The sequence below is a fragment of the Euprymna scolopes genome, chromosome 6, assembly GCF_053919585.1.
Source record: "Euprymna scolopes isolate OS-2025 chromosome 6, ASM5391958v1, whole genome shotgun sequence".
NCBI classification, from domain to species: Eukaryota; Metazoa; Mollusca; class Cephalopoda; order Sepiida; family Sepiolidae; genus Euprymna; species Euprymna scolopes.
Genome location: NC_136487.1, coordinates 50,637,133 through 50,661,846, shown reverse-complemented (window position 1 = coordinate 50,661,846; position 24,714 = coordinate 50,637,133). Strand labels below are relative to the sequence as shown.

The 24,714-nt window shown below is 32.1% G+C and overlaps 1 protein-coding gene across 3 annotated transcripts; it reads left to right on the top strand.

Moving 5' to 3' along the window:
• The first annotated feature begins 540 nt into the window (after nt 1-540).
• Nucleotides 541-7,248, top strand: LOC145277645 (uncharacterized). Of its 3 annotated transcripts, none has more exons than XM_080129231.1 (2): nt 541-838; nt 6,322-7,248. In XM_080129231.1, exon 2 carries the CDS (start codon nt 6,328-6,330, stop codon nt 6,886-6,888), a length of 561 nt encoding a protein of 186 aa, XP_079985357.1. In that variant the 5' UTR covers nt 541-838; nt 6,322-6,327; the 3' UTR covers nt 6,889-7,248. The 3 variants fall into 3 exon arrangements, with proteins under 3 accessions (XP_079985357.1, XP_079985356.1, XP_079985358.1); XM_080129230.1 differs by having other exon boundaries at nt 552-806; XM_080129232.1 differs by lacking the exon at nt 541-838 and adding an exon at nt 3,144-3,223.
• Nucleotides 7,249-24,714: the final 17,466 nt, after the last annotated feature.

Below are 24,714 nucleotides of genomic sequence, written 5' to 3'. Positions count from 1 at the left end.
TAATTTTTACGACGTGCCCCAGCGTATTATAAACACCCCAATGCTAAGAATTGCTTTCGGAATAAACCCCCCCCCAACTTCCCATGATAAGAACGGCTTTCGAGGTTGGAAGATGTTTATTCCGAAATCCGCTCTTAACATGGGGAGTTTGGGGTGTTTATAATACGTTGGGGAAATGGGGCACGTCGTAAAAATTAACCAAAATCACCTCGGTCTAGAAGGATTTCTACTTCACTGACCGAGAACAGAATAGATGAGATGTAGTATCAGAACAGATACGTTATTTTGATCCGACGCAAAAAAAAAAAAAAAAAAAAAAAAAAGGCAAAAGCAGTGGGAGGGAATCCGGTCACAACAGTCGTGAATATTTACGACGGACGTGATCAGGTACTCCTCCCCTTTCTTATTAACGACCGGAACCCAAAAACGAACGGAATAATAAATAAAAATAGATTTTTTTTTTTTTTAAGGAAGGGCCAAAAATGCGGGCAAGAAATTACAAAATAAAGTTAGTTACAGTTATTCTCACGGAATAAAGGAATGTATGTATATTTGATATTCTTTTATTCCGGATTAAGTACTACTACAAAACGTCAGAATTGTGACAAAGTCGACGTTTGTATCGTGTTATTTCAATCAAACTATTTGTTAGGCGACCATCGGCAGTTAATGGCTGAGTGATTTCGGTCGCTCATAAAACAAGATTTGAAAATAACGAATTTCAACTTTTAACAAGTCGGGAATGTTCTTTTTAAGCGGTGAAAGTGAAGCGTGAACAGAACAAACTGAAAACGGGAAGCACAAATGTGAGTTCAGTGTGTTGTACGGATGGTTAAAAGTGAGACAATTTTCTTTTCGGCTGAATTTCGTAACACTCAGTTATTTTTTTCCAACTCGCTGGATTTACCGGCGGTGTCTCCCCCACTCACTCCCGTTTTTTTTTTTTTTTTTTTTTTTTTTTTAAATTTTAAACTTTAATTTTATTTCTTAAATAGGTTGAATTTGAACAAGAACCCCCACAAAATAGTATTTTAAAGGTTAAATTTAATTTATTGTCTAAACTCTACTTCTAAAATTATTGGCTGTAAATAATTCCCCCCCCCCCAAAAAAAAAAACAACTTTTATTAAGAATTTTAAATCCAGTTTTAAAATGCTTCCGAATTCCTATAGTATTTTGAAGCATCACAATTTTTCTCTCTGCACGAAAAACCATTTCTGTAATGACTTGTTCCCTGTTGATTGCAGCAGCGTGTGTAGTTCTAGGGGTCCCACTCTCCCAGGCTTTGCCTTCTCTCTTTGAGAATTGGTTAGTTTATTGCTAAGATGTTTCTGCCAGGGAATGCCAACGGGGCTGCACAGGCATCTTTTGCAGAGTTAGAGTGCCCCTCGTCTGGAGTGTGGAGCGCTGACTTTTCAATCCCCTAGTGGCACATTTCTTGCAGTGAGAGAAATAAATACCTCTTTTTGTTTTTTTTTCAACTTTTAACAAAAGATTAAAATTGCTGACTTGTTTTTGAAGAAACCGAAATGCATTCTATTGAATTCAATTTTATAATTAAATTATTGGCGGACGTTTAGAAGATTTGGTGCTAATGCAGAGAGTGAAAAAAATTCCCAAAATATTCAAATCAAACAAAAAATTGAATACAATAGTTTAATTGTATATAGAAAAAAAGACGGTCAATGTGCACTTGCACTGGTTAGTGGTTTGTTGTCCAACCTGGAAAGGGTATTTATTCCGAAAGCCATTCCTAACATGGGGAGGTTGGAGTGTTTATTCCGAAAGGCATTTTCGGCATGCCGCATTTTCTTATTTTCAACCTCCCCGTAATCAACTTCTTCAATGTAAGTCTTGTAATGCAAATGCACTTTGGTACTTCTACACTTTGTCGCCGGAACTGGAGACGCCATTTTATTTCGCGCACCTGTGGTTAAAATTCAAGGGAGAAATCAGTATTTTAAACTATGGCCGAAGCATGAAATAAGTAACAAAAATAAATAAATAAACTGGGGAACGATTGCTTCCGGAAAGAATAAATTAATCTAAAATTAAATGAAAAACTTTCTCGTTTTCATTAATTAAATCGAAACATTTCAACTTAAACAATTATGGATATATGTTCTCTTTCACTTTCTTTATTTACTTTTTTCATAGTTCTTTCCGGAAGTTTATCTAGCTTAATTTTTGTTATTTATTTCTAACTTCAGCTATAGTTTAAAATACTTATTTCTCCCTTTGATTCTAATCGACAGATGCTCGAAATAAAATGGCGTCTCCAGTTTCGGCGATAAAGTGTAGAAGCACCTGCACTTTCACCCCCCCCCCAAATCAAGTTTTTAATCGATGAGATTAATGTAATAAAAAGAAAAACACGTATAAATTGTGGAATTTAGAGGTGGGATGTAGTCTTCTAAACGTCCGCCAAATTATTATTGAAGACTTTAAAAAATTTCGTTTTCGTTATTTTTGATTTCGGCGGACGTGAACGAGAATCACCCCCCCCATTAGTGCCCAATCAATAATAAGCCACTGAAAAAAATTGCAAAAAACTGAAAGCCGTTCTTAACATGGGGAAGTTTGCGGGTTGTTTATTCCAAAAGCCGTTCTTAGAAGGGGCGTATTCTCGATCAGGTCCGCCCTGATTACAATAACCATGCGATGAATAGTAAATCAAAAAAAAAAAAAAAAAAAAAAAAAAAAAAATACTGCGTAAGTCACGTAGGTGCGAGAAACCGACACATACATTAGAAATCGAAAATGAATATAACTTTTTATACAATACTAAGGTGCTTTGAAATAGTGCAGAGTGCGCGGCATATTTTTTAATATTAACCAACCACTTTTCTATTTGTTTATCGATTGTGTATTTTTGTAGTGTGCGTTCCCATACATTATTTTGAGTTAACAAGCGCGAATCTACCCCCCTCCAATTAAATAAACGTCAAAATGAATATGGATTTTAAAATGAAGACATATATAGATTAAAAAAAGAAAAAAAAAAGTTTAAATCTGCAATAAAAACAACAGCACTTAATATATATATATATATATACACACACACACACACACACACACACACAAAAAACGACACGATTTCTTAAAAAATATTATTACAAAGTGGGTGGAACCAGGAACCGCTGTTTTTGTTATTGTTATTAATAATACTACAATAACATTTGTGAAACAAAGCTGTTTGTTTATAAAAATGAAAACAAACTAACGTATGTGATTTCTTTTTTTTCTTTTTTTTAATGGCACAAGGCCACGAATACTGGCGTTCTTGGGAAACTGTTTATATTTTGTTTAGGAGCACAAATATACACTATACTTTTTAACCAATGTACTTGACGTCGGGTCGAGTTTCCTCGAAAAGAGCTTCTTCGCAAGGGTTTACCGTATGCGGAACACATTATTACGGGACTACATCCCTGGAGATAATAACATGGTTTTGTCTTCGAATCCCGTTTTAACAGATTCTTGCCGTGAAGAAGCGTTTCCACGAAGTTATTGGAATTTGGTCCATCAACCAATCTCAATCCTCTCGCAAGTCAACTGACGACTATTCGAACTTATTAACCCATCGACTTTGATAACCGATGTAATAGAAAAAAAAAAACGTCCCGATTTATTGCCCCCCCCCCTCAAAGTCCATTTTAATATGGGAAAGGCGATGTATAAAGGTGTAACCAAAAATAATGACTTAATATATAAATTTTCATGTCGAAAATAGTAACATATCCAAATATTACGAAATTTTTTCGAGTAGTTTTTAGTAAAAAAACAGTTTATCACTATAAGCTAAAATGTTGGTCGCCATTCAAAGCTGGTCAATATTTTAGTGTTTAAGTTATGTCCCCTGAGTTTGAAATCTTATCGTCCGTTAAAACATTTACGAAAAATGCAATTTTCCCCATTGTTTCGTAAAAGTTACTTTCAACTATAAATAACATTCTACTCGATGAATTTTCGTAATATTTGGATATATTACTATTTTCGCCATGACAGCAAGTAATATTATTGTTGCTTACAAGAACATGTTAAAAAAAAAAAATCGTTTATCGACTCCATCTTAACAAATACCAAATAAATAAATTGACATGAAAGAAAATATGTGAAACTTTTGAACACGTTTTTATTTTTTAAAATATGTGGCACTTCTGCATGACAGTGCCATGAGACGACTGAGACGAGTTATCGACCCCTGTTCTTTCAATGAGAAATGCCCTCCCTCTATCGGCTGTTCTGTGAAGTGTCTCCGAGAACGCAAAAATATATGGTACTTGTACAGTTTAGTCAAGACATTAAAAAATGAAAATATCGAAAAAGGTTATATTGTACGTATCCGTTATGGAACGAAAATCTCCGAAAAAAATTTCACTTAATTTCATCAAGTATTTTTTTTTTTTTTTTTTACAGCGAAAAAATTTGTTATGATACCGGTTCGGTTTTTAGGAAGAAAAGCTAGAATTAAAGATGGGGATGGGGTATCGACGCTTTACATGGAGTTATCTCGCCGTGGCATGTTCAGCAAATTTCATAATGGCTGACTTCAACGCGCTCTCATAAGAACGTGTTTTCCCTCTGTAAAAAAAAAAAAAAAAAAAAAATAATAATACTCTATCAAATTAAATGAATTTTTTTTCAGAGATCTTCAGTCCAAAACGGATACGTACAATATAACCTTTTTTCGATATTTTCATTTTTGAATGCCTTGACTAAACTGTACAAGTACGAAATGTATAATAACGAAATAAATAACACAAGCAAAGCATATAGGAAAAGCGAAAAATTTATTGTATAGAAAATATAATTGTTATATTTTAATATTTCTTTTAAATGAGTGATTTAGGAGTGAAAATAAATAAATGTTAAAACCTGAAACATTTATAGATTATTTTAAAAATTATTTGGGTTATTTTCCTGTACGATTGTATAAAATGTAGCAACATAAAATTATTTTTTGTTATTTTTAAATTTATTTTTTTATTGGTTTCTTTCAAAGTGAAGTAACTTATTCTCCTTTAAACGTGTTTTTAGTAAAAACAGAAACCCCCATCCCCAAAAATAATATTACAAACACTAAGTTCTTGTTTCTTTGTACTCTTTAAACGACAAAATAAAAATTCAACCGGAAAAATATAGTCACTGTCTTTATAAACCAGTTCAAGGACAATAACTCGGGTTCATAATTTTCTATTTAAAGTACTTGTTAAGATAGTTGACAGATTGATTTCTTTAAATATGTCATTTTAAGCAAAAATAATATTACTTATTGTCATGTCGAAAATGGTAATATATCCAAAAATTACGAAATTCATCAAGTAGAACAGTTGCTATTGTGTTTTTAATAAAAGAAAAATCTATCGATCTAGAGTACACAAACTCGACACCATTTAGATGTAATCCAAGATATGCATTCTGAGTTATCTCCCCCTGTCTGAACTCTTCATATTTATGAAAAATGCAATTTTCCCCAATTTTTCAGCAAAATTTACTTTTAGCTAAAAATTACACTCTACTCAATGAATTTTCGTAATTTTTGGATTTATTGCTATTTTCGACATAAGTACATAAGATTGTTGGTCCCTCCGATAAAAGAAGAGTGGACCTGTAAATTCACCTTTGACTATTCATCCGTTCGTCTGTCTTCACTTTTCTCAATAACTACGCCTTGGAATTTTTTGAAATTTTGCACAAACATTAAACATGATAGGAGTAAAAAAAGTAACAGAACAGAAAACACTGGTTGCCCCCCCCCCTCCTCAGGGGTGCCTTTCGGGTTAAAATGGCTAAAATTGACACTTTTGTGCTTATTAAAAAAAAAAAATTGATGGCTTGGATTTTTATAAAACTTTCTGAAAAGTTGTAATTAACTGATTTCTATATAATTTTGTTTGTCTATACTTCGTGATAACTTTGGATGTGCCCCAGGTGCTCATTTAGCGCTAATAAAAACACTCCATTTTTGGGACTATTTTTCCATATTTATCCAAATTTTCTGTGTATGTCTATTTAGCAGTTTTGCATGGTGCTGAACTCAAATTTAAATATGTTAAGGCATTGGGGACTTTTGGGGCTAAATGGTGGGTGGGTGGGACAAATGCTGAACTTAGTCAACTTTTTTATGCCTCGTTCACTGTGCACTCATGGGTGACCATGCATGCTTCACTATTTAAAAAAAAATTTTTTTTAAGTCTTGGATATGACTTAACTGAAGATTGAACCATAGTCTCCCATTTCATTATTTTTTTGCCAAAAATGTTTTACTAAAATGTTAAAAATATTTGATCATTTATTTTCCTTTTTCTTTTTCTTTCAGTTTAAAATGGCTGGGCGTCAAATAAGTACCGCTATTTCCGATCTGGTCCTTGCCATTTCAGCTTCATTTGTGGCGCTGCATGTGATGCCCAACCATCCTTTCGCTGCCATTGGTATTTCATTTCAGGGTCTGGCCGCACTTATTGGTATCGTCCGTTTCTCAATGGATCCCTGCAATCGGCTTGTTTTTGATGCACACAAGACTGCCTCGTGGGTAGCCACACTTGTCAGCCTGCCAGGATTGGCCACAGGATTCTACAATCACTTCGCAGTGCCGTACCTTACTCTGATAATGATGCTTCTGTGTGGTTTTATTTTCTTTTTTGGTTGTTACATGGAGAAAGAAGTGCGCAAAAACGTTGCCGAGATGTTTGCTGGTTTATCCGTTTTAAGCGTTATTGTCATCTGCTTGTATCACAAATATGTGATCGGACTTGTGGCGTGCGCTCTGTATGTTCTAGCTGGGACTGTTGGGGCTGAGGGCTCGTTTGCTGGTATCCCGCGGGTTGATATTCTGCATTACTTGCTTGTTGTCGGAAACGTAGCTTTTATGAAAGCTTTGACATAAGCTCTGTTTATTTTCAAACAATCTATTTGATCCATGGATGCGATCATTTGATGCCATCATCCTTCCCCACCTCCCGCACACCCACCAAAAAGTCACAAATTTTCCAAATCAATATATTTTTACATTGTCAAACTGAGAGAGAAATTATAACTATAAAAAATTGTATAGCTTTAATAAATACAAATATTAATATTTCTTTAACTTTTTTTTTATTTTCAATTTATCAAAAACTATCAGAGAAAATTGATGTTGCCTGGGACCAATGACTTGAACACCTCAACGAATTTTTTATCATGTCTCTTTCTATCTTTAAATTCATATTAGCAAATAAATAAAACCATATCCGAATATTATTACAAATGTTGGTACTTATGCACTTATGTTACGTTGGTGAAATAATGTTATTTTGAAAACTATTCTTAACATGGGTAGGGGAAGGTGCTTTGTAACTGTACTTCCACCTAACAATTTAATAAAAAAACTAGCAGGATCTGTGGAAATTCCACCGCAGACTCTTTCATACGTAATATATTGATGTTGACATTTGTAGATGTTCAGTGTAAATGGAGACACCCTGATATTATTGTACCTCTTGTTAAAACTGCAAAAGTAAGCTAGCAGGGATGCCCAGTGTAGCCCGGTCGTAATATACACTTAAATATAATATTTTGATTTGTGCAGATTTCGTATATATTATTATAGAATTAATTTTCTATCGATTCTTATGTAATAAAGTTGTGATTTCAAAAGTAAAAAAAATATATCCATACTAGCTGTACCCGGCCACGTGTTGCTGTGGCTCAGTTTGTTAAAATGGAACACATTCCTCAAGAAAAATTTTTATTATTTTTTGCAATTTTTTTTTATAAATAAAAGTTGTTGTTTCCCTCCCCCCAAATTAATTTTTTACCATAAATTGTTAGGTGAAAGTTTTTTTTTCAGGAAAACTTACTCTTTTCTTTTTTTTTTTTTTTTTTTTTTTTGGCAGTAAACGTTTCTTTTTGAAAACGGAATTTTTATTATAAAAAGAACAAATGAATGCTTTATATGAACATTGTAAATAGTTAGGTGAAAGTAGAGAAAAGGTTTTTTTTTTTTTTTTTTTTTTTTTTTTTTTTTCTTCCAAGAGACGGTGCAAATTATTTTTTTTCAACAGATGTTAAGAAAAACAGAAAACATACTTCCATCATTAATTATACAAAAAAATAAATAAAGTGGAAAACTTTCTGTTGTTAATGTTTGCTAAAAAATAAATACAGTAAACTTCGCTGAAGTGTTAGCATATGCTGCATCTTAAAAAGTTGGTTCATGCTGACAATTAAATAAAATAAACGTCTAAAAATTAGTAAAAATAAGTAAAATCATGAATGACGGCTCTTGGCGGGGGTTAAGTCAGTAGGAACAACACAATCATTTGTGTAAACTAATAAATATTTGAGAAATTGTAAACAATAACAAAAATACCTGATACCAAATGCAGTAAAATTCAAGTATCTTTTATACGTGCTGAAACTGTTTAAGTTATTTTTATTTCATTTCTTTTATTAAAAGTTGTCTTTCCAACAATTAACTGGTTGCATGCCGTTTAACCATTGGGGACTTCACTCTTGGAAAATTTTATAAAAAATCTATGACTATCACTATCTCTAAATTTGGGAGTGCAACTCGAACTTAGGGTTAGTGGTAGATAAGTCATTTGTTAGATGTGTCAGAAATTTCGTGAAAAATATTGAACAATTCCACCCCATTTTCCAAGCTTATAACTCCTTGAAAAATGTAATTCAAGCCCTAATATTTTTTCAATTAAAGGAGCAAGGACCAAGGTTTCATTTAAAACAAAACAAAAAACTAACAAAAAAAAAAAAGGTTTTAAACTTCGGACTTTACAGGTAAATTTCTAAAAAAAAAAACACTTTTTTTTTTTGTTTTAAATTTGAATATATTATTTATTGATCTTTTATCTTCAATTTGTGATATATAAAACTTTGGTGAGTAAATTAATTATTTACTTTTTAATAGACGTTTGAAAAGGGGGGGGCTTGAATTAAAAAAAAAAGTTTGTCTAAAATATTATATTCAGTTTATTGGAAAGAGCATAAAATTTCACATTGACCCTGAAAATATCGTAAAAATTGAATCAATAGAAAAATTTTGATAGATTTTTAAAGTTTAAAAATTGAAAAATACTGAACTCATAAAATTCAATTAATTTCATTACTTTTTTTAAGAAATAAAAAAAATATTTCTATTACTTTTTATACAACTTTAATAGTTTATTTTGGAAGTATAATCCATAAAGAAAATAAACAACCCACTTTTAAAAGAGAAATTACGAGTTTTTTATATTTTATTCAGTTTCATGTTAGGGGTGTCAAAAATTCATACAAAAACTCTGATACACTTGTTTACAACTTTTGAGAAATTAAGCCTCCTTAAGCGATAAGCGGACATTTGTTTATTTTTTTTTTTATTCAGTGTGTAAAATCCACTTTGAATAACATATTTGGAAATTAGAAAAATAAAAAAAACAAAAAAACTTAGTTTTAGCATGTTAAAAGTATTTAGGTTGGTAGATAATTAAATTCTACTGTGTTTGGTATATGTTTTTTTTTTTTTTTTTTTTTTTTTTTTTTTTTTTTGCTGTTGTTTCTTGCTTTTTAGAATTTTTGACTAAGGGGGGTTGCTTAGATCATATTTTAAACTAAACTACGGAGGTTGGAATGCCCCCCCCCCAAAAAAAAATGTACTTGGAAAAATCGATTTTATAGCAAGATTTAAGAATGGTTAACTGAAAAAAAAAAAAAAAAGGTGAAAAACAAAACAAATAATCAATAAATAATTGTTACCAAAGGCAATAAATGCTACTTTTTTTTACTGACATGAATGAATTTATTTTATGTTTTAAAGTATTTTCAAGCGCTTTTCTTTATTTTTTAATCTAAAATTGCGGGTGTGTGGGTTTGAAATATCTCCAGATTTTCTAGAATTCCCCGCTAGATTGCAAACGAAATCTCCAAATCTAGCGGGGAAAACCACTAAATTGGAAACACAGATCATGTGACAGCAAGCGGTGATAAATAATTGTCCATAAATAAAAAAAAAAAAATGGCCTATCGGTACGAAGAAAACCGCCTATTTATTATAGAAAAATTAAGTATAATGTTATAATTAAAAAGAGATATATAAAAACACGCATGGGTACAGTAAACATATTATTCCAAAATGGCGAAGCAATCATTTATTTATTTATTTAGACTATTAATTATGAACGAACCAAGAGTTACATTTTTATATATATAGATAACTTGGGTGCATCAGCTTGAATTGAAACTGAAACCAAAACTTATGAAGAAAAAAAATCTAATATATAAAAAGCTATATGTTTGCCTGTCTGTCTCCATATTTTCAAACTCTACTTCCTCCGAAACTAAAAATTGCAGTGCGCCACTAGGGGCCTCAAATGATTAGATTTTTTTACAGACCATTCTTTTATGGGTCTTTAGTCGGTTAAAATAGTTTTTAAGGAATCAAAAATGGGTCAAAATTGAAAAAAAATTGTTATACATTTTGTGCATTCATCTTAATTTATTTTTATAAATTTTTAATCAGTTTATATGCATGTCACGTTGATACAGTGGTAACATCACCAGCTTTGAAGGCTAAAATTTCGGTTTCGATTCTTGCTGATGGCACCTAAATACTTTTTTTACTTTTCAAATCTCGACTATAATAATATATACGAATCTGGACAAATTAAGATATATTCAAGCATATTTTATGCCTGGGCAGAGCGCCCCGCCCCCACGTGGGTATATATATATATATATATATATATATATATATATATATATATATAAAACTTGAGTTCCTTCAGCTATAACCATAACTTATGAAGAATTCTTGGTAAAATCATTCATTACAAGAAATAGGTCATAACAATTAAATGACAGTCACTCAGAAGAACAAAAGATGTAAGTGTGACACACAGAACGACAAGCTATCATAATAATATATAAACTAGCAGAGAAAATTGATGTTGCCTGGGACCAATGACTTCAACACCTTTACTAATTTTTTATCACGTTTCTTTCTATCTTTAAATTCATATTAGCCAATAAATGTCCGAATATTATTACAAATTTTGGTACTTATGCACTTATGTTACCATGGTGAAATAACGTTATTTTGAAAGCCATTCTTAAAATGAATAGGGGAGGGTATTTTGTAACTGTACTTCCACCTAACAATTTAATAAAAGATACCATAAAACTTGAATTTAACTTGAAAATACTATTTAAAACAATAGCATGGTAACATAAGTGTATAAGCACCCAAATATATATAATCAATCTTTCGGAATCATTCTATCGAACTTGAGAAATTTGCATAAGACTCCCAAGTTTGACAAGATAGACGTGAAGAAGGTCAGAGGTTACATTGACTGAAACATTGTGCGAATAACACTCAAGATGAGAAAAGAAATGTGTGAAAGACAGACGGGAAAAACAATTAAACATGAGAAGAAATATAAAAAAAATCATTAATAGATGTCTTAAGAGAAACTGGTCAAGTCTATTGTTTGTTTTTTCTTCCCGTGTTCAATAGTTACTACTATATACTCATATAGCATGGAACGATTGATCAAATACTATTATATATAATACATATGTATATATTACACTAGCAGGAAGCTTGGTCCGTTATTGCCCAATATTAAATGAGAAACTATATGGCTGTTATATATATATTATACTAGCATTTCAGCCCGGCGTTGCCTGGGTGTTGGATTTGTATATTGAGCAAAAAAAAAAAAGTGGTAGTAGGAAGGCTCGAACCCGTACCGCAAAAGAGGAAAAGAATGGGAAAAAAAACTGATGTCGTTGCGGTTACGACCACTGGCAAACCGGAAGTGACGTAGTTTTAAATTAAGGCTAGACAATCGAAAGGAAAGGATGACTTTAAAAAATATCGGTGAAAAAAGCTACCCCCCCACTGTAGAAAAGTGCCCAGTTGAAGGTGAAGATATTTATGTTTTTAGCCAATTTTTCGATATTTGTTGTCTGAAAGGTCGAACTTCAAAATGATACTGATCTTGAGAAAATCCGTTGCCTCTGTCGAAAGTGTTGAGCAGACATGCAAACATACATACATACATTTGTATATTGATAACTAAAAATTTTCGACCCAAACCGATTAAAAAGCTTGCCCTATCTGAATACCCTTTATGTAAAATTTCAAATGTTCAGACCACAAATTGTCTGAGTAATTTGGTAGAGACCGCAGAGGTCCAATTTTTTTAAAACTTTGACTCCTATTAATATTCCTTAACATTTATTGTTTTGAGCTCAAATCAAGTTATTAAGTTAGATCCATGTCCAAGGAACCTGTATCTAAAATTACAAGTGTTTAGACCCAAAATTGTCGGAGGAGTTTGGTAGAGTTCTGAAAGGTCAAATTGTTAAACTTTGACCCCTTAACAGCCAAATTTCTGGCCGAAAACCGATCACCAATATCAGTGCCCTGTATATCAAATTTCGAGTCTGTAAACTTTAAATTGACAGAGTTATTGCGTAGGGAAATACACACAGACAAACAGATACAGATACGTTCACTTTTATAGATATATAGATATTAGTTTTTGATATTTAAATTTCATTCAGAAAAATATAATTTTTCAAAACAAAAATATATTATTTGAAACAAAGAATACAATTCAAAGTAATTTCCTTAACCTTGTTTTGAAAAATACTTTCCTAAATGAAATTTAAATATAAAAAACTATAAATTAGATTTTACTCCATCTAGTATATTGAGCTATTCCTTTTTGTCTGGGATTATCTTATATAAAAATATACCTATCATAAAATATTTTTTAAGACTTGATACCACAGGATTCAATAATCTGGGTTCTTATTCACCTCTGTATTCTGGGATACACACACACACACACACACATATACTAGCATTTCAGCCCGGCGTTGCCCGGGTGTTTGGGTGTGTATGTTAAGCATAAAAAAAAAGCGGTCAATTTTTTTAACTTTGACCCCTATTATGGCCCCTTAACATTTATTGTTTTGGGCTCAAATCAAGTTATTAAGTTGGATCCATGTCCAAGGAACCTATATCTAAAATTTCAAGTGTTTAGATCAAAAATTGTCGGAGTTTAGTAGAGTTCTGAAAGGTCAAATCATTGAACTTTGGCCCCTTAACAGTCAAATTTCTGGCCGAATCTCAGTACTCTGTATATCAAATTTCGAGTCTGTAGACTGAAAATTGACAGTTATTGCAGAGGGAAATGTGTACACACAGACAGACACACAGACACGTTCACTTATATATTATACCAGAAGTTTACATACCAGACCAAAGATGCATTTACATCACATTCATGTTATTTTATTAGTAGTATAATTCGTCTTACACATGTTTCGTTAAATCGTGAAAATTTATCATACAACTCATCAGAGACAGATTTATGTTCCTCGGAAAAAGGCAGTTAAAGATTTTTTTCTCTTGGATTAAAAAGGATAAAAATTAGTGGAAAGATATAGAAATCCCTATATATATATATGAATAAAATAAAGCAAGATATAAACGATGCTTTAGACGTTATGTGAATAAAAAGGAAAAACCTAAAAGAGTAAAAACAAAAATAAAATCAATGTTTCGTCCCTATTTCAGGGGACATCATCAGGATTTCTAGGCGAGGATGTACAGGAAGACGGTCATATATCACATGCGAAAGAGAAGTTCAGTTCTCTTTCTGTTCTGGAGAGAAAGAATTTTATGATGAAAAGAGAATTTATATCTAGTGTGTGTGGAGGGGGGTCGAGTTATATACATATATGCATTTTTTTTTTTTTTTTTAATCAACCAGGATCTAAATTAATGTTTTGTTCATTTATTATTATTACCTATGATTGGGGCTACATTATAAAATCCTTTTCTTTGTTTGATAGTGTTAATGTTTGAAATTAAAGCAGATTCAATAAGTCTCCGTTTTGCTCTATCTGGGATGGATTTTAAGATTTTTGCACGTCCAAAGCCGAAAGAGTGGCCATGTTCGACACAGTTGGAAAAGAGTGCATTTAAGGGGTTGGCATTTCTTTCTTTTTTTTTTTTTTTTTTTTTTTTTACATAGGCATCACCACATTATCAAGACCCAGAGGCCACTCAAGGATAAGGGTTAAAGAGTGTACAGTAGAAATTGGACAATATAGTAATCATTAGTAATGAAAATTTGGTAAATTTGATAACTTATATGGAACGGCTCATCAAGAACTTATTTACTTTAGACTTGAACACAACCATATTGTAGTCAGCCGGAAAGCAGGAAAACGGAAGACAATTCCACAGGCGTGCAGTTCTAAGAAAGACGCTTTGTTCATGGAATCTACGTTTAGGTTTAGGCACAGATAAAGAGTGGGGGGAATTATTGATAGTGTTTACAGCTAGACGAGTGTTTCTTGTGAAAGTTTTGCGAGGGGGGACCATAGATTGAAGCTCAGTCGAACACTTTCCATGAAAATAACGATACATCAGACAAACTCGCAACATCTCTTCTGTGAGATAGAGGTTGCAAGGAGGAGAAAAGGACATCTTCTACAAGGCTACGAAGTCTATTTTGAACTCTATCAAAGCAGGCCAAGTCCTTTCTAGCAGCTCCTGTCCATATGTGGCAACAGTATTCCATCCTTGGACGTACCTGGCTCTTATATGGATAGAGAATAGCATCAGCAGTGAGATATCTACCGGATCGATAGAAAGATCCCACCATTTTTCCAGCGGCCTTGGCAACAGATTTGATGTACGTGTTCCATTTAAGATCAGGAGTAATGGTCAAGCCCAGAAGCTTGTCAAAACTTGAGGCCTCTTGAAGACGAGAGCCATTCATTTCAATTGATGCCAAATGTGTATTAAAATGTTGATGATGTAAAGAGAGAAGCTTGGTTTTAGATGCATTAAAAGTAACCAGCCACTCCTTTCCCCATTGTACTACGTGATCAAGATCAGAGGAGAGAGAATTGGAGAGAACTTTGTCGTTTACTGTCTTAGATGTGCTACCATAAATGGTAGTGTCGTCAGCATAAATGTCTACAAATGATGTAAGGATGTGATTTGGAAGATCATTAATGTAGATCAGGAAAAGAGTTGGGCCCAGGATGGACCCCTGAGGGACACCGGCATTAATACTGTGAGCTGATTTTTGCCCCTCAACTATCACCCTTATGAACCTATCAGAAAGAAATGATTTAATAATTGAGAAGACTTTTCCAGCTATACCATTAATAATTGAGAAGACTTTTCCAGCTATACCATTAATAATTGAGAAGACTTTTCCAGCTATACCATGTCCCTTTTATGTTCGCTTAGTCTGATTTCCAAATTTCGCTGTGTCTCACCTATGTATGATTTTTTGCAGTCATTACATGGGATGGAGTAAATACCGGCTTTGGATGTGGAGATTTCAGCGGAATGCTTGCTAGTTTTTAAAGTTCGCTTTATAGTTAAGGAAGTGGTTTGTACTGTTTGTATGCCTAGATTATTAAGAGTATTGCAAATTGTGTCGTTGTTAGTGTGGGTAGGTATAAGAAGATGTCTATTTAGTAGTGGTGTATCTGGTGTGTTCTGCTTTTGTTTGTCTATGTTTGAGTATATTTTGATGGCTTTTTTCTTTGTTTTAGAGATAAGGTGAGTTGGGTATTGTAAAAGTTTTAGTGATTCAGTGATATGTGTGATTTCATTTTCGAGATATTGAGGGCTGCAGATTCTAAGAGCACGTAAGAAAAAACCGATGATCATGCCCGTTTTAATTTTATCACTATGGTGCGAGTAATAGTGTATATAATCATTTTTGTGTGTACTTTTTCGATGTACTTTAAACATAAGATCGTTTTCAGATCTTATGATAAGTACATCAAGAAAGGGTTGGGAGTTGTTATGTTCGGATTCATATGTGAATTTTATGGAGGGTTCGACTGAGTTGAGTTTATTTTTTAATTCTTCTATGTGTGTATTTGCGGGGAGAAAAATGAGGATATCGTCAATGTATCGAAAATAAGTTGTGTTTGCAGGTATTCTAAATTTAAAAGAGTTATACTACTAATAAAATAACATGAATGTGATGTAAATGCATCTTTGGTCTGGTATGTAAACTTCTGGTATATATATATATATATATATATATATATATATATATATATATATATAAATAAGTGAACGTCTTCCTGTACATCCTCGCCAAGAAATCCTGATGATGTCCTCTGAAATAGGGACGAAACGTTGATTTTATTTTTGTTTTTACTCTTTTAGGTTTTTCCTTTTTATTCACACATTTATATATATATATATATATATATATATATATATATATATATATATATATATATATATATATATTATATTTTGATACCTATTTCTTTCTTTTCTAGCTGCGCTGAAGAATTATGATACAGAGGAACAGTATCTACCTACCTATCTCTCTCTCTCTATATATATATATATATCTGTGTGTGTGTGTGTATATATGTGTGTGCGTGTGTGTGTATGTATATATATATATATATATATATATGATGATTGCAAACGTCTTGTCAGACGAGTGCCACTCCCTCAGACACTTAATGTCCAGGGGCCCAGAAATTACTTTTTTTTTTTTTTCTTAGTCCTACTGGTGAATTCACACGCTCACGCAGGCATGATACTGAAGACGGTCATTGAGATCAATTATTACATGTTTCCAGCATTTCAAGCCTCCATGCGTCATAACTTTTCCATCGCCACAGGACCATTTTTATAGACAAATGCCTGAGGGAGTATCTATACACAGGTGATGTTACAGAGTCTTAGCTTTGTACGACAGCTAAGTCTCTCTCTCGGTTCAAAATGTTGAGATCCAGCAACAAGCAAGAGCAAGATAGCCAGCAACAAGTTAAACTGCAGACCAGCTTAATGTGGGTACTGGTCTCCCGCTTTATGGTTTTTTAAATCAGAGATTTGCTTCTCCTAAAAAGGTTGCCTTCACCACGGCTTATGGGAGCCCTCTCCACCCCAACACACAAACACATATATATATATATATATATATATATATATATATATATATATATATATATATATATATATCTATAAAGGTGAACGTGTCTGTGTACATTTCCCTACACAATAACTGTCAATTTTAAGTCTAAAGACTAGAACTTTGATATACAGAGTACTGAGATTTGGGAAAATCTTTGTAACCCGGTTTCGGCCAGAAATTTGGCTGTTAAGAGGTCAAAGTTTAACGATTTGACCTTTGAGAATTCTACCAAACTCCTCTGCCAATTTTGGGTCTAAACACTTGAAATTTTGGATATAGGTTCCTTGGACATGAATCTAACTTAATAACTTGATTTGAGCTCCAAAAGATAAATGTTAAGAGGTCATAGTAGGGGTCAATGTTTAAAAAAAAATGGACCTCTGCGATCTCTACCAAATTACTCAGACAATTTGTGGTCTAAACATTTGAAATTTTACATAAAGGGTATTCAGAAATAGGGCAAGCTTTTTAATTGGTTTGGGTCAAAAATTTTTAGTTACCAATATATGTATGTATGTATGTTTGCATGTCTGCCTAAAACTTTCAACAGAGGCGACGGATTTTACCAAGATCAGTATCGTTTTGAAGTTCGACCTTTCAGACGACAGATATTGAAAAATTGGCTAAAAACATAAATATCTTCACCTTCAACTGGGCACTTTTCTACAGGGGGAAGGTCGCTTTTTCGCCAACATTTTTTAAAGTCATCCTCTCCTTTCGATTGTCTAGCCTTAATTTAAACATAAGTCACTTCCGATTTGGACGTGGTCGTAACAACAAAGATGTCAGGTTTCCCCCCCATTCTTTTCCTCCTTTGGGGTACGGGTTCGAGCCTGCCTTCCTACTACCACTTTTTATTTATTTATTTTATTTTTTTGCTCAACCTACACATCCAAACACCCGGGCAACGCCGGGCTGAAATGCTAATATATATATATATATATATATATATATATATATATGTGTCATACACAGACAGACTATTTCACAATATTTCAGCTCTTCAGTATAGATAGACTAGCAACTGCCTTAAGCCAGGATCGATACTCAACTGCCTAGACAACAATCGGTGCTTCTAACTTTTAATAAGGGTATACATCAATTAGAGGTGTTGGGTAAGTGGGATCTCTATACCATTGTATTTCGAAGCCTAATGCTTCTCATCAGAAGAGGAGAGAAGATGCTAGGTAACATAATAGGAATGTGACATCTAGCCATAGTTACATTGGGAGCGAAATAGATTATTGTGGCTGTTTGTATGTGATAAAGGAGAAGTGTGTAGGCAGGTATATAGCATATCTGTCATAGTGGGTTTAATGTATGTGGACAGTATGTGTGTGTAAACTCTCTGGGAGAATATAGGGTAATGGATGCATGCTCTTATTAAATAAATGAATAAATCCGTATATATTACTATATAGTTCTTATACCTTCGTTTTCTCTATTTATTTACTCCTAGATAAGCTCCAAAACAAGTTTTTGAAGTTTGTATTATCCTGACAAGTCTCTTCTTAAAGAATTGGTTTTATTCTCTTCTTTTAACTCCCCCATAGTACTCACTCCTTGATGCTAAACACTGGTGTATTTTGAAGAGAGAAAAGTTTTTTTTTTTCAAATAAATGATTTCTTGCTATCTATATAAAAAAAAAAACACTTCTCATTATAAGCGTTTTCGATCCTACAAAGTTTATTTGATACTTTGTTTACAATTATTTAAAACAAAGAAAGTAGATACAGTGAAAGCTAGCAAAAAAAAAACAAACAAAAAAACCACACTCACACACAACATCTTAAAAACATACCACAAAACTAACATTACAGAAGTTTTGTCTTTCTTTAGGGAATTCCTCTTAGCTGAATAGGTAAAGCTGCATGCACCTTACGAGTGGTTTAACTTGCTTGGACTTACACATTACCGTCATGTTTGTGATTTCCATTTTTAATTTAAACGTTTTCTTTTCTTTTATTGAAAATCACTTCAGACAAGACATAAAGCCATTTAATGTAAGGAGTTAAAAATATAAAGTAAAAATACTCCTTCAAAGTCAAAAACTAACCATGACTATTAGATGCATAGATTCTGACTCGGAAAACAGCAATTCCACAAAACAGCTTTGTAAGAAAAATCACTCGTTGAATATGAGGACTAAAGAATAAAATAAGGGAAGAGAGTTTTGATTTTCTCCACATAGATCATATGTTATGTTATGCTGTAACTTCTTCAGTAAGCTAGCCGACTGTTCGTGCAAGAGCCATGATTTTGCAGGTGAGATTATATATTCATTAACCAGCCTGGGTGCCCGGCGTTGCCCGGGTGTTTGGAGGTGTGTGTTGAGCAAAAAAAAAAGTGGTAGTAGGCAGGCAGGCTCAAACCCATACTGTGAAGGAGAAAAAAAACGGGACATCTTTGCAGTTGCGTCCATTGCCAAACTGGAAATGGCGAAGGTTTAAATTAAGGCTAGTCAATCAAAAAGAAGGGGATTACTTTCGAAAATATCAGCGAAAAAAGTGACCTTTCCTTGTAGAAAAGTGCCCAGTTGAGGGTGAAGGAATTAATGTTTTTAGCCAATTTTTCGATATTTGTTATCCGAAGGGTCATGCTTCAAAACGATACCAATATTGTGAAAATCCGTCATCTCTGTCGAAAGTTTTAGGCAGACATATAAACATGCACACATACATACATACAATTAAACAGATAGGTGAGATTTATATAATAGATGACAACCCAAATCTCGAAAAGATCACTCTGACAACATTGTTTATAAAAACAGTCGTTTATTTTCCATCAACCATGCTGCTCACTACAGAAGGAGAGAGACAGAGATGTCGAGTGGTAGGTGGTTCGTTGATGACTGATGACAACCGGTCGACTTCCCTTTTTTTTTTGTTTCTCTCTCTGTCTGTTTAACCTGAATTCATTTGTTTATATTGACAAAATCCTCCTCTAAAAATGTTTTGGGGACAAATTCCAATTTGGCTGTTTACATTTTCGAAAATTTAGTCAGTTGAAGAATGCCGAATTTAATATTGTTACATTTCTATTTCATGTTTTGATTTTCGACTGACTGTTTCTTGTTCTGGTATTTTAAACAATGCATGCATGTGTGCACCACCAGCGATAATTCTGGCGTTGCCTAACTCAATGTGCAACACATATAAATAATTGTTTGCAAAATTCAGCCATTCAAAATACAATAAGAAGGACCTTAAAGCATACTAAAGTAATTAACCTAATTCTAAGAAATTAATGACCAGTCATTATATATTTATCATGATAAAGCTGAGTTCATCAGCGTTTATCTTCCTATAAGCAAGCAATTGGTACTTGAATATGATAATTATACAGACTGTAACATATGAATATTTTGTCAAAAATATAAATCATTGAAAAAAAAACGAGATATAATATTTTTATTACATTTTGATCTGTTATATCTAATAATAAGTATCGATTAAAAAGACTTAGTGATACACAGTATACATGCCAAATATTAACTTTAAACATATAGATTATATATATATATATATATATATATATATATGTATGTATGTATATGTATGTATATATATGTATATATATATTTACATTATAAAATTTAAAATTCCAATAACATTGATATATAATTAATTGAATATAATAAATTCATATATATATATATATATATATATATATATATATATATATATATATATATATATATATATATTACAAAATGATAATATAGATCTATTAAATAAAATAAATGTTTATATATTATAAAATGTAACATTTCAATAACATTGATGTAACATTTATTAAATATAATAAATTTGTATATATATATATATACATATATATATATATAATTATGAAGCTTATATGATCTTCTAACGAGTGTTGAAACCTAACATATGTTTTAAGACTTCCGATTGCGCATGTGTACATAAACATAAACCCGTAAACAAATAAATACAAATCGCTGGACTTATTTCCTTCGAACAAACAGACGTTCTGAGAAAAGCGAATATCTTAAATTTATTGAATAAAAATCTTCAAGATATGGGAAGCAAATGCAAAACGTGATTACAAATAATACGTATAATCGTCGACCTGTTTCATATCTACGATATATATTATACTAAATAATCAACGCGACAATAAAACGCATTGTTTTACTTTGTACGTTTTCAGCGTCCCATTTTTTGTCGCGGTTAAATTATCCAAATAAACAATTGTTAATGCTTTCTGCTTTTTTTTACACTGTTCATTTCGTATTACGTTTACGTTGCATTAGGAAATTTTCTTACAAATAAATCTACTTTAACCCGTTGACAACCATAAGGGCATTTTACAACAGCGATTACACACCGCCTTCGTCTTTTTAAAATTCATTCTCCATTTTTTATACACCTTTCTTTAAAACATTCTACACTATCAACATAAATAGATAACCTCGAATATACGTTTGTTTTAATTACGTTAAAAATAAATAATCAACAATTGTTTTACTGTGTACGTTATTGTAATTGTTTTCTTTTCGCGTTTTAATTAAAAGATATATCAAAATTTATATTTAACTTCAAGTATTATGGTATCCGTTCAGTGAACATTTAAGTATGGCAAACCACTTATAAGTCAATAGCTGCAAGTGTTTTGTTTAAAAAATAAACACTTATAAACAAAACGACTCATAGAAATCTATCTATACTCTTTTTTCATTTTTAATTTACTGTAATAGAAATGTCTCTGTTATGTCACAAAAAAACGATTTTCTTTACGTCACAAGGGCCATGCTTATACATTAATTACATAGCTAGTATAACATACTGGCCCAACAGGGCACGGTTAGTCTAGTCTATAAATATAAAAGCGAAAATGCATGTTTGTATGTGTGTTAGCTTTTTCTGTATATCTACAAAAGGATTTTTTCGGAGAAGCGGTCGGTCGCCTAACAATTTTTAAAAACTTTTTATATCACATATAAATCGTAATATCTCTGAGATAACAACGAAGCTCGCCTGTCTATTTAATTTGCTCGACTTTGGGAAGATAAATATTCAACATTTGTCGCTCGCTGCATGTGGGTTAGTCTTTCTCCTATAACATCTTGGGAAGCGTTCCCGCAGTAAATAAAATACGATCCCGCAGTCAAACATGCCCTCATTAAGTCATTAAAACGGGCACCTACCAAATCCAAGTAATTAAATAAATGCAAACGTACTTCCGTTAGAATCTCGCGGTGGGGCAATGTTTTGTTTTTATACTTTAATTTACAACTTTGCCTCAAGGGTTCGTGTTCGATCCTCATACTTACCTACCAAAACATTTTAACCCCCACCCCCGGAGTTTCCACACACACCTCCAAACACCCGGGCAACGTCGGGTACCCCTTTCTAGTATATAATAAAATGTAAAATTTCAATAAGACTTAGAATGCTTTCCCATATAAAATACGAAAGACTATTTTTTGCAAAAGAACTTGAAACATGGGTTTATTTTTTCATTCATCTTTAACAAGATAGATTATATTGAAAACATATTATTGATTATATTTAAAAAAATGTGTGTGATTTTTTTAAAAGCCTTCGTTTTACATGCAATTACCTATCTTTCCCCTTTACATTCTTTCTCTATCCTCTTTCTTTTCATCCTCTTCTCGAAATCATATTCCCACCTTTTTTAATGTGTTAAAATAAAAAAAAACAGCTAACAAATTCATTTAGAGCCTTGTTTTGAAGTTATTACTTCAGGAAATACAAAGTTGCATGCATATATTCTTAAATAAAACATTATAATCTATATATCTATAAAAGGGAAGCTGTCTGTCTGTATGTCTGTTTAAATTTCCCTTACACCATATCTTTGTCAATTTTTAGTCTACAGACTCGAAATTTGATATACAGGGGACTGAGATTTGGGAGACTCTTCGTAATTGGGTTTTGGTAATAAATTTGGCTGGTAAGTTCAACGATTATACCTTTTAGAGCTCTACCGAACTCCTCCGCCGATTTGGGGTCTAAACACTTGAAATTTTAGATATAGGTTTCTTGGACATGGCTCTAACTTAATAACTTGATTTGAGCCCAAAACAATAAATGTGAAGGGGTCATAATAGGAGTCAAACTTTTTAAAAAATTGACCGCTGCGGTCTCTACCAAATTCCTCAGACAATTTCTGGTCTAAACGCTTGAAATTTTACACAAACGGGAATTCAGAGACAGGGAAAGCTTTTTAATCGGTTCGGGTCGAAAATTTTAGCTACCAATATATAAATGTATGTAGTTATGTATGTTTGCATGTCTGCCTAAACTTTCGATAGAGCGGAAAGACTTTCACAGATGTTCACAAGATCAGTATTGTTTTTAAGCTCAAGCCTTCAGAAACAGATATCGAATAATTGGCTGAAAACATTAATATCTTTACCATTAACTGGCCACTTTTCTACAGGGAGATGTCGCTTTTTTCGACGATATTGTCGAAAGTCATCCCTTCTTTTCGATTATGTAGCCTTAATTGAAACATATATTTTCATAGTGTTTTAAAAATAGATTAACATTTTGTTTTCTTTTAGGCTTTTTGGATATTCGTAATTTTTAATCCATTTAAAACTGCTCATAAAAAGAAAATAAACAAAATAGCACAAAAAGTTTACTGTGCACTTACGTGATAGTTAAAAAAAAAAGAAGAAAGATAGTATACCAAAAAATTACGCCAATTCATTTAATATTTTTGCTTTCAAAAAACAATGAACAAAAAAAAAAACACAAATTTTATCTGTGAAATCTCTTGTTGGTCATTTTTACCCTTACTAAGATCAAGGGACATAACTCAAACTAATTCAAGTAAAGAAAAAGTCAACAGGGCTGCCTCTTCCCCCATGTAAGGAATGGCTTCCTAAATTTACATGAGGGATGATTTTATTTTAAATTTTTATTACAGGATAAATTTTTATTACTGGATAAATTTGTATCAATTTTTCTGTACAGCTATTTTTAACCTAACAAATACATGAATAAAGTTTTTGAACAATTATAATTTTTTAGTATTGAAGTGAAAATGGAGAAGCAAAGCATGGCTGTTTTTTTTTTTCTATGTATTTTTAATCACACAGTATACATGCTACGGTATTTTTTTTTTATAGTTGTCCATAATTTCCCTGGTATTAAAAAAAAAAAAAAAAAAGAGAAAATTTATGTACTCACACAACAAAAATCACATAAATTGAGTGAGAGGTTTTCTTTTTATAAAGAAAATAATTTTGGTGCTTATACATCTGCGTCACCACACTATTTTTTTTTTTTTTTTTTGAATAGTATTTTTCTGTTAAATTCAATTTTTATGATATTTTTGTTTATTAAATTGTTAAAGGAAAATACAGAATAGTTATGAAACACCTTCCCAGTTTAAGAATGGCTTTCTAAATAATTTTATAATTTCAGTGTAGTAACATAAGTACCATAATTTTTTAAAGCAAATTTGAATTTTTTTAATATCCCCACCCCCATGTTAAAAATAGCTTTCTAAAACTTTGGAAGTTTGAATTTATATGGAAGAAGCTTCCTTTTCTGTCCATACTGTTTTCAAGATGTTGCAATATTGTTGCTGTTCATTTAGTCCTAAAATTCAATTTTCTTATTTAAAAATTAAACTACTTCATTATGTGATTTTTGGTGTATGATGTTTTCTTTCTGTCATGGGTATGTATATCACACAGATTTTTCCTTGTTTTTGTTTTGTAATATAGGGAGAATTCTGCACCATCAAA

What these genes read in the sequence shown, in the direction of transcription:
- LOC145277645 (XM_080129231.1), top strand. Translation starts at nt 6,328, where the DNA reads ATGGCTGGGCGTCAAATAAGTACCGCTATTTCCGATCTGGTCCTTGCC.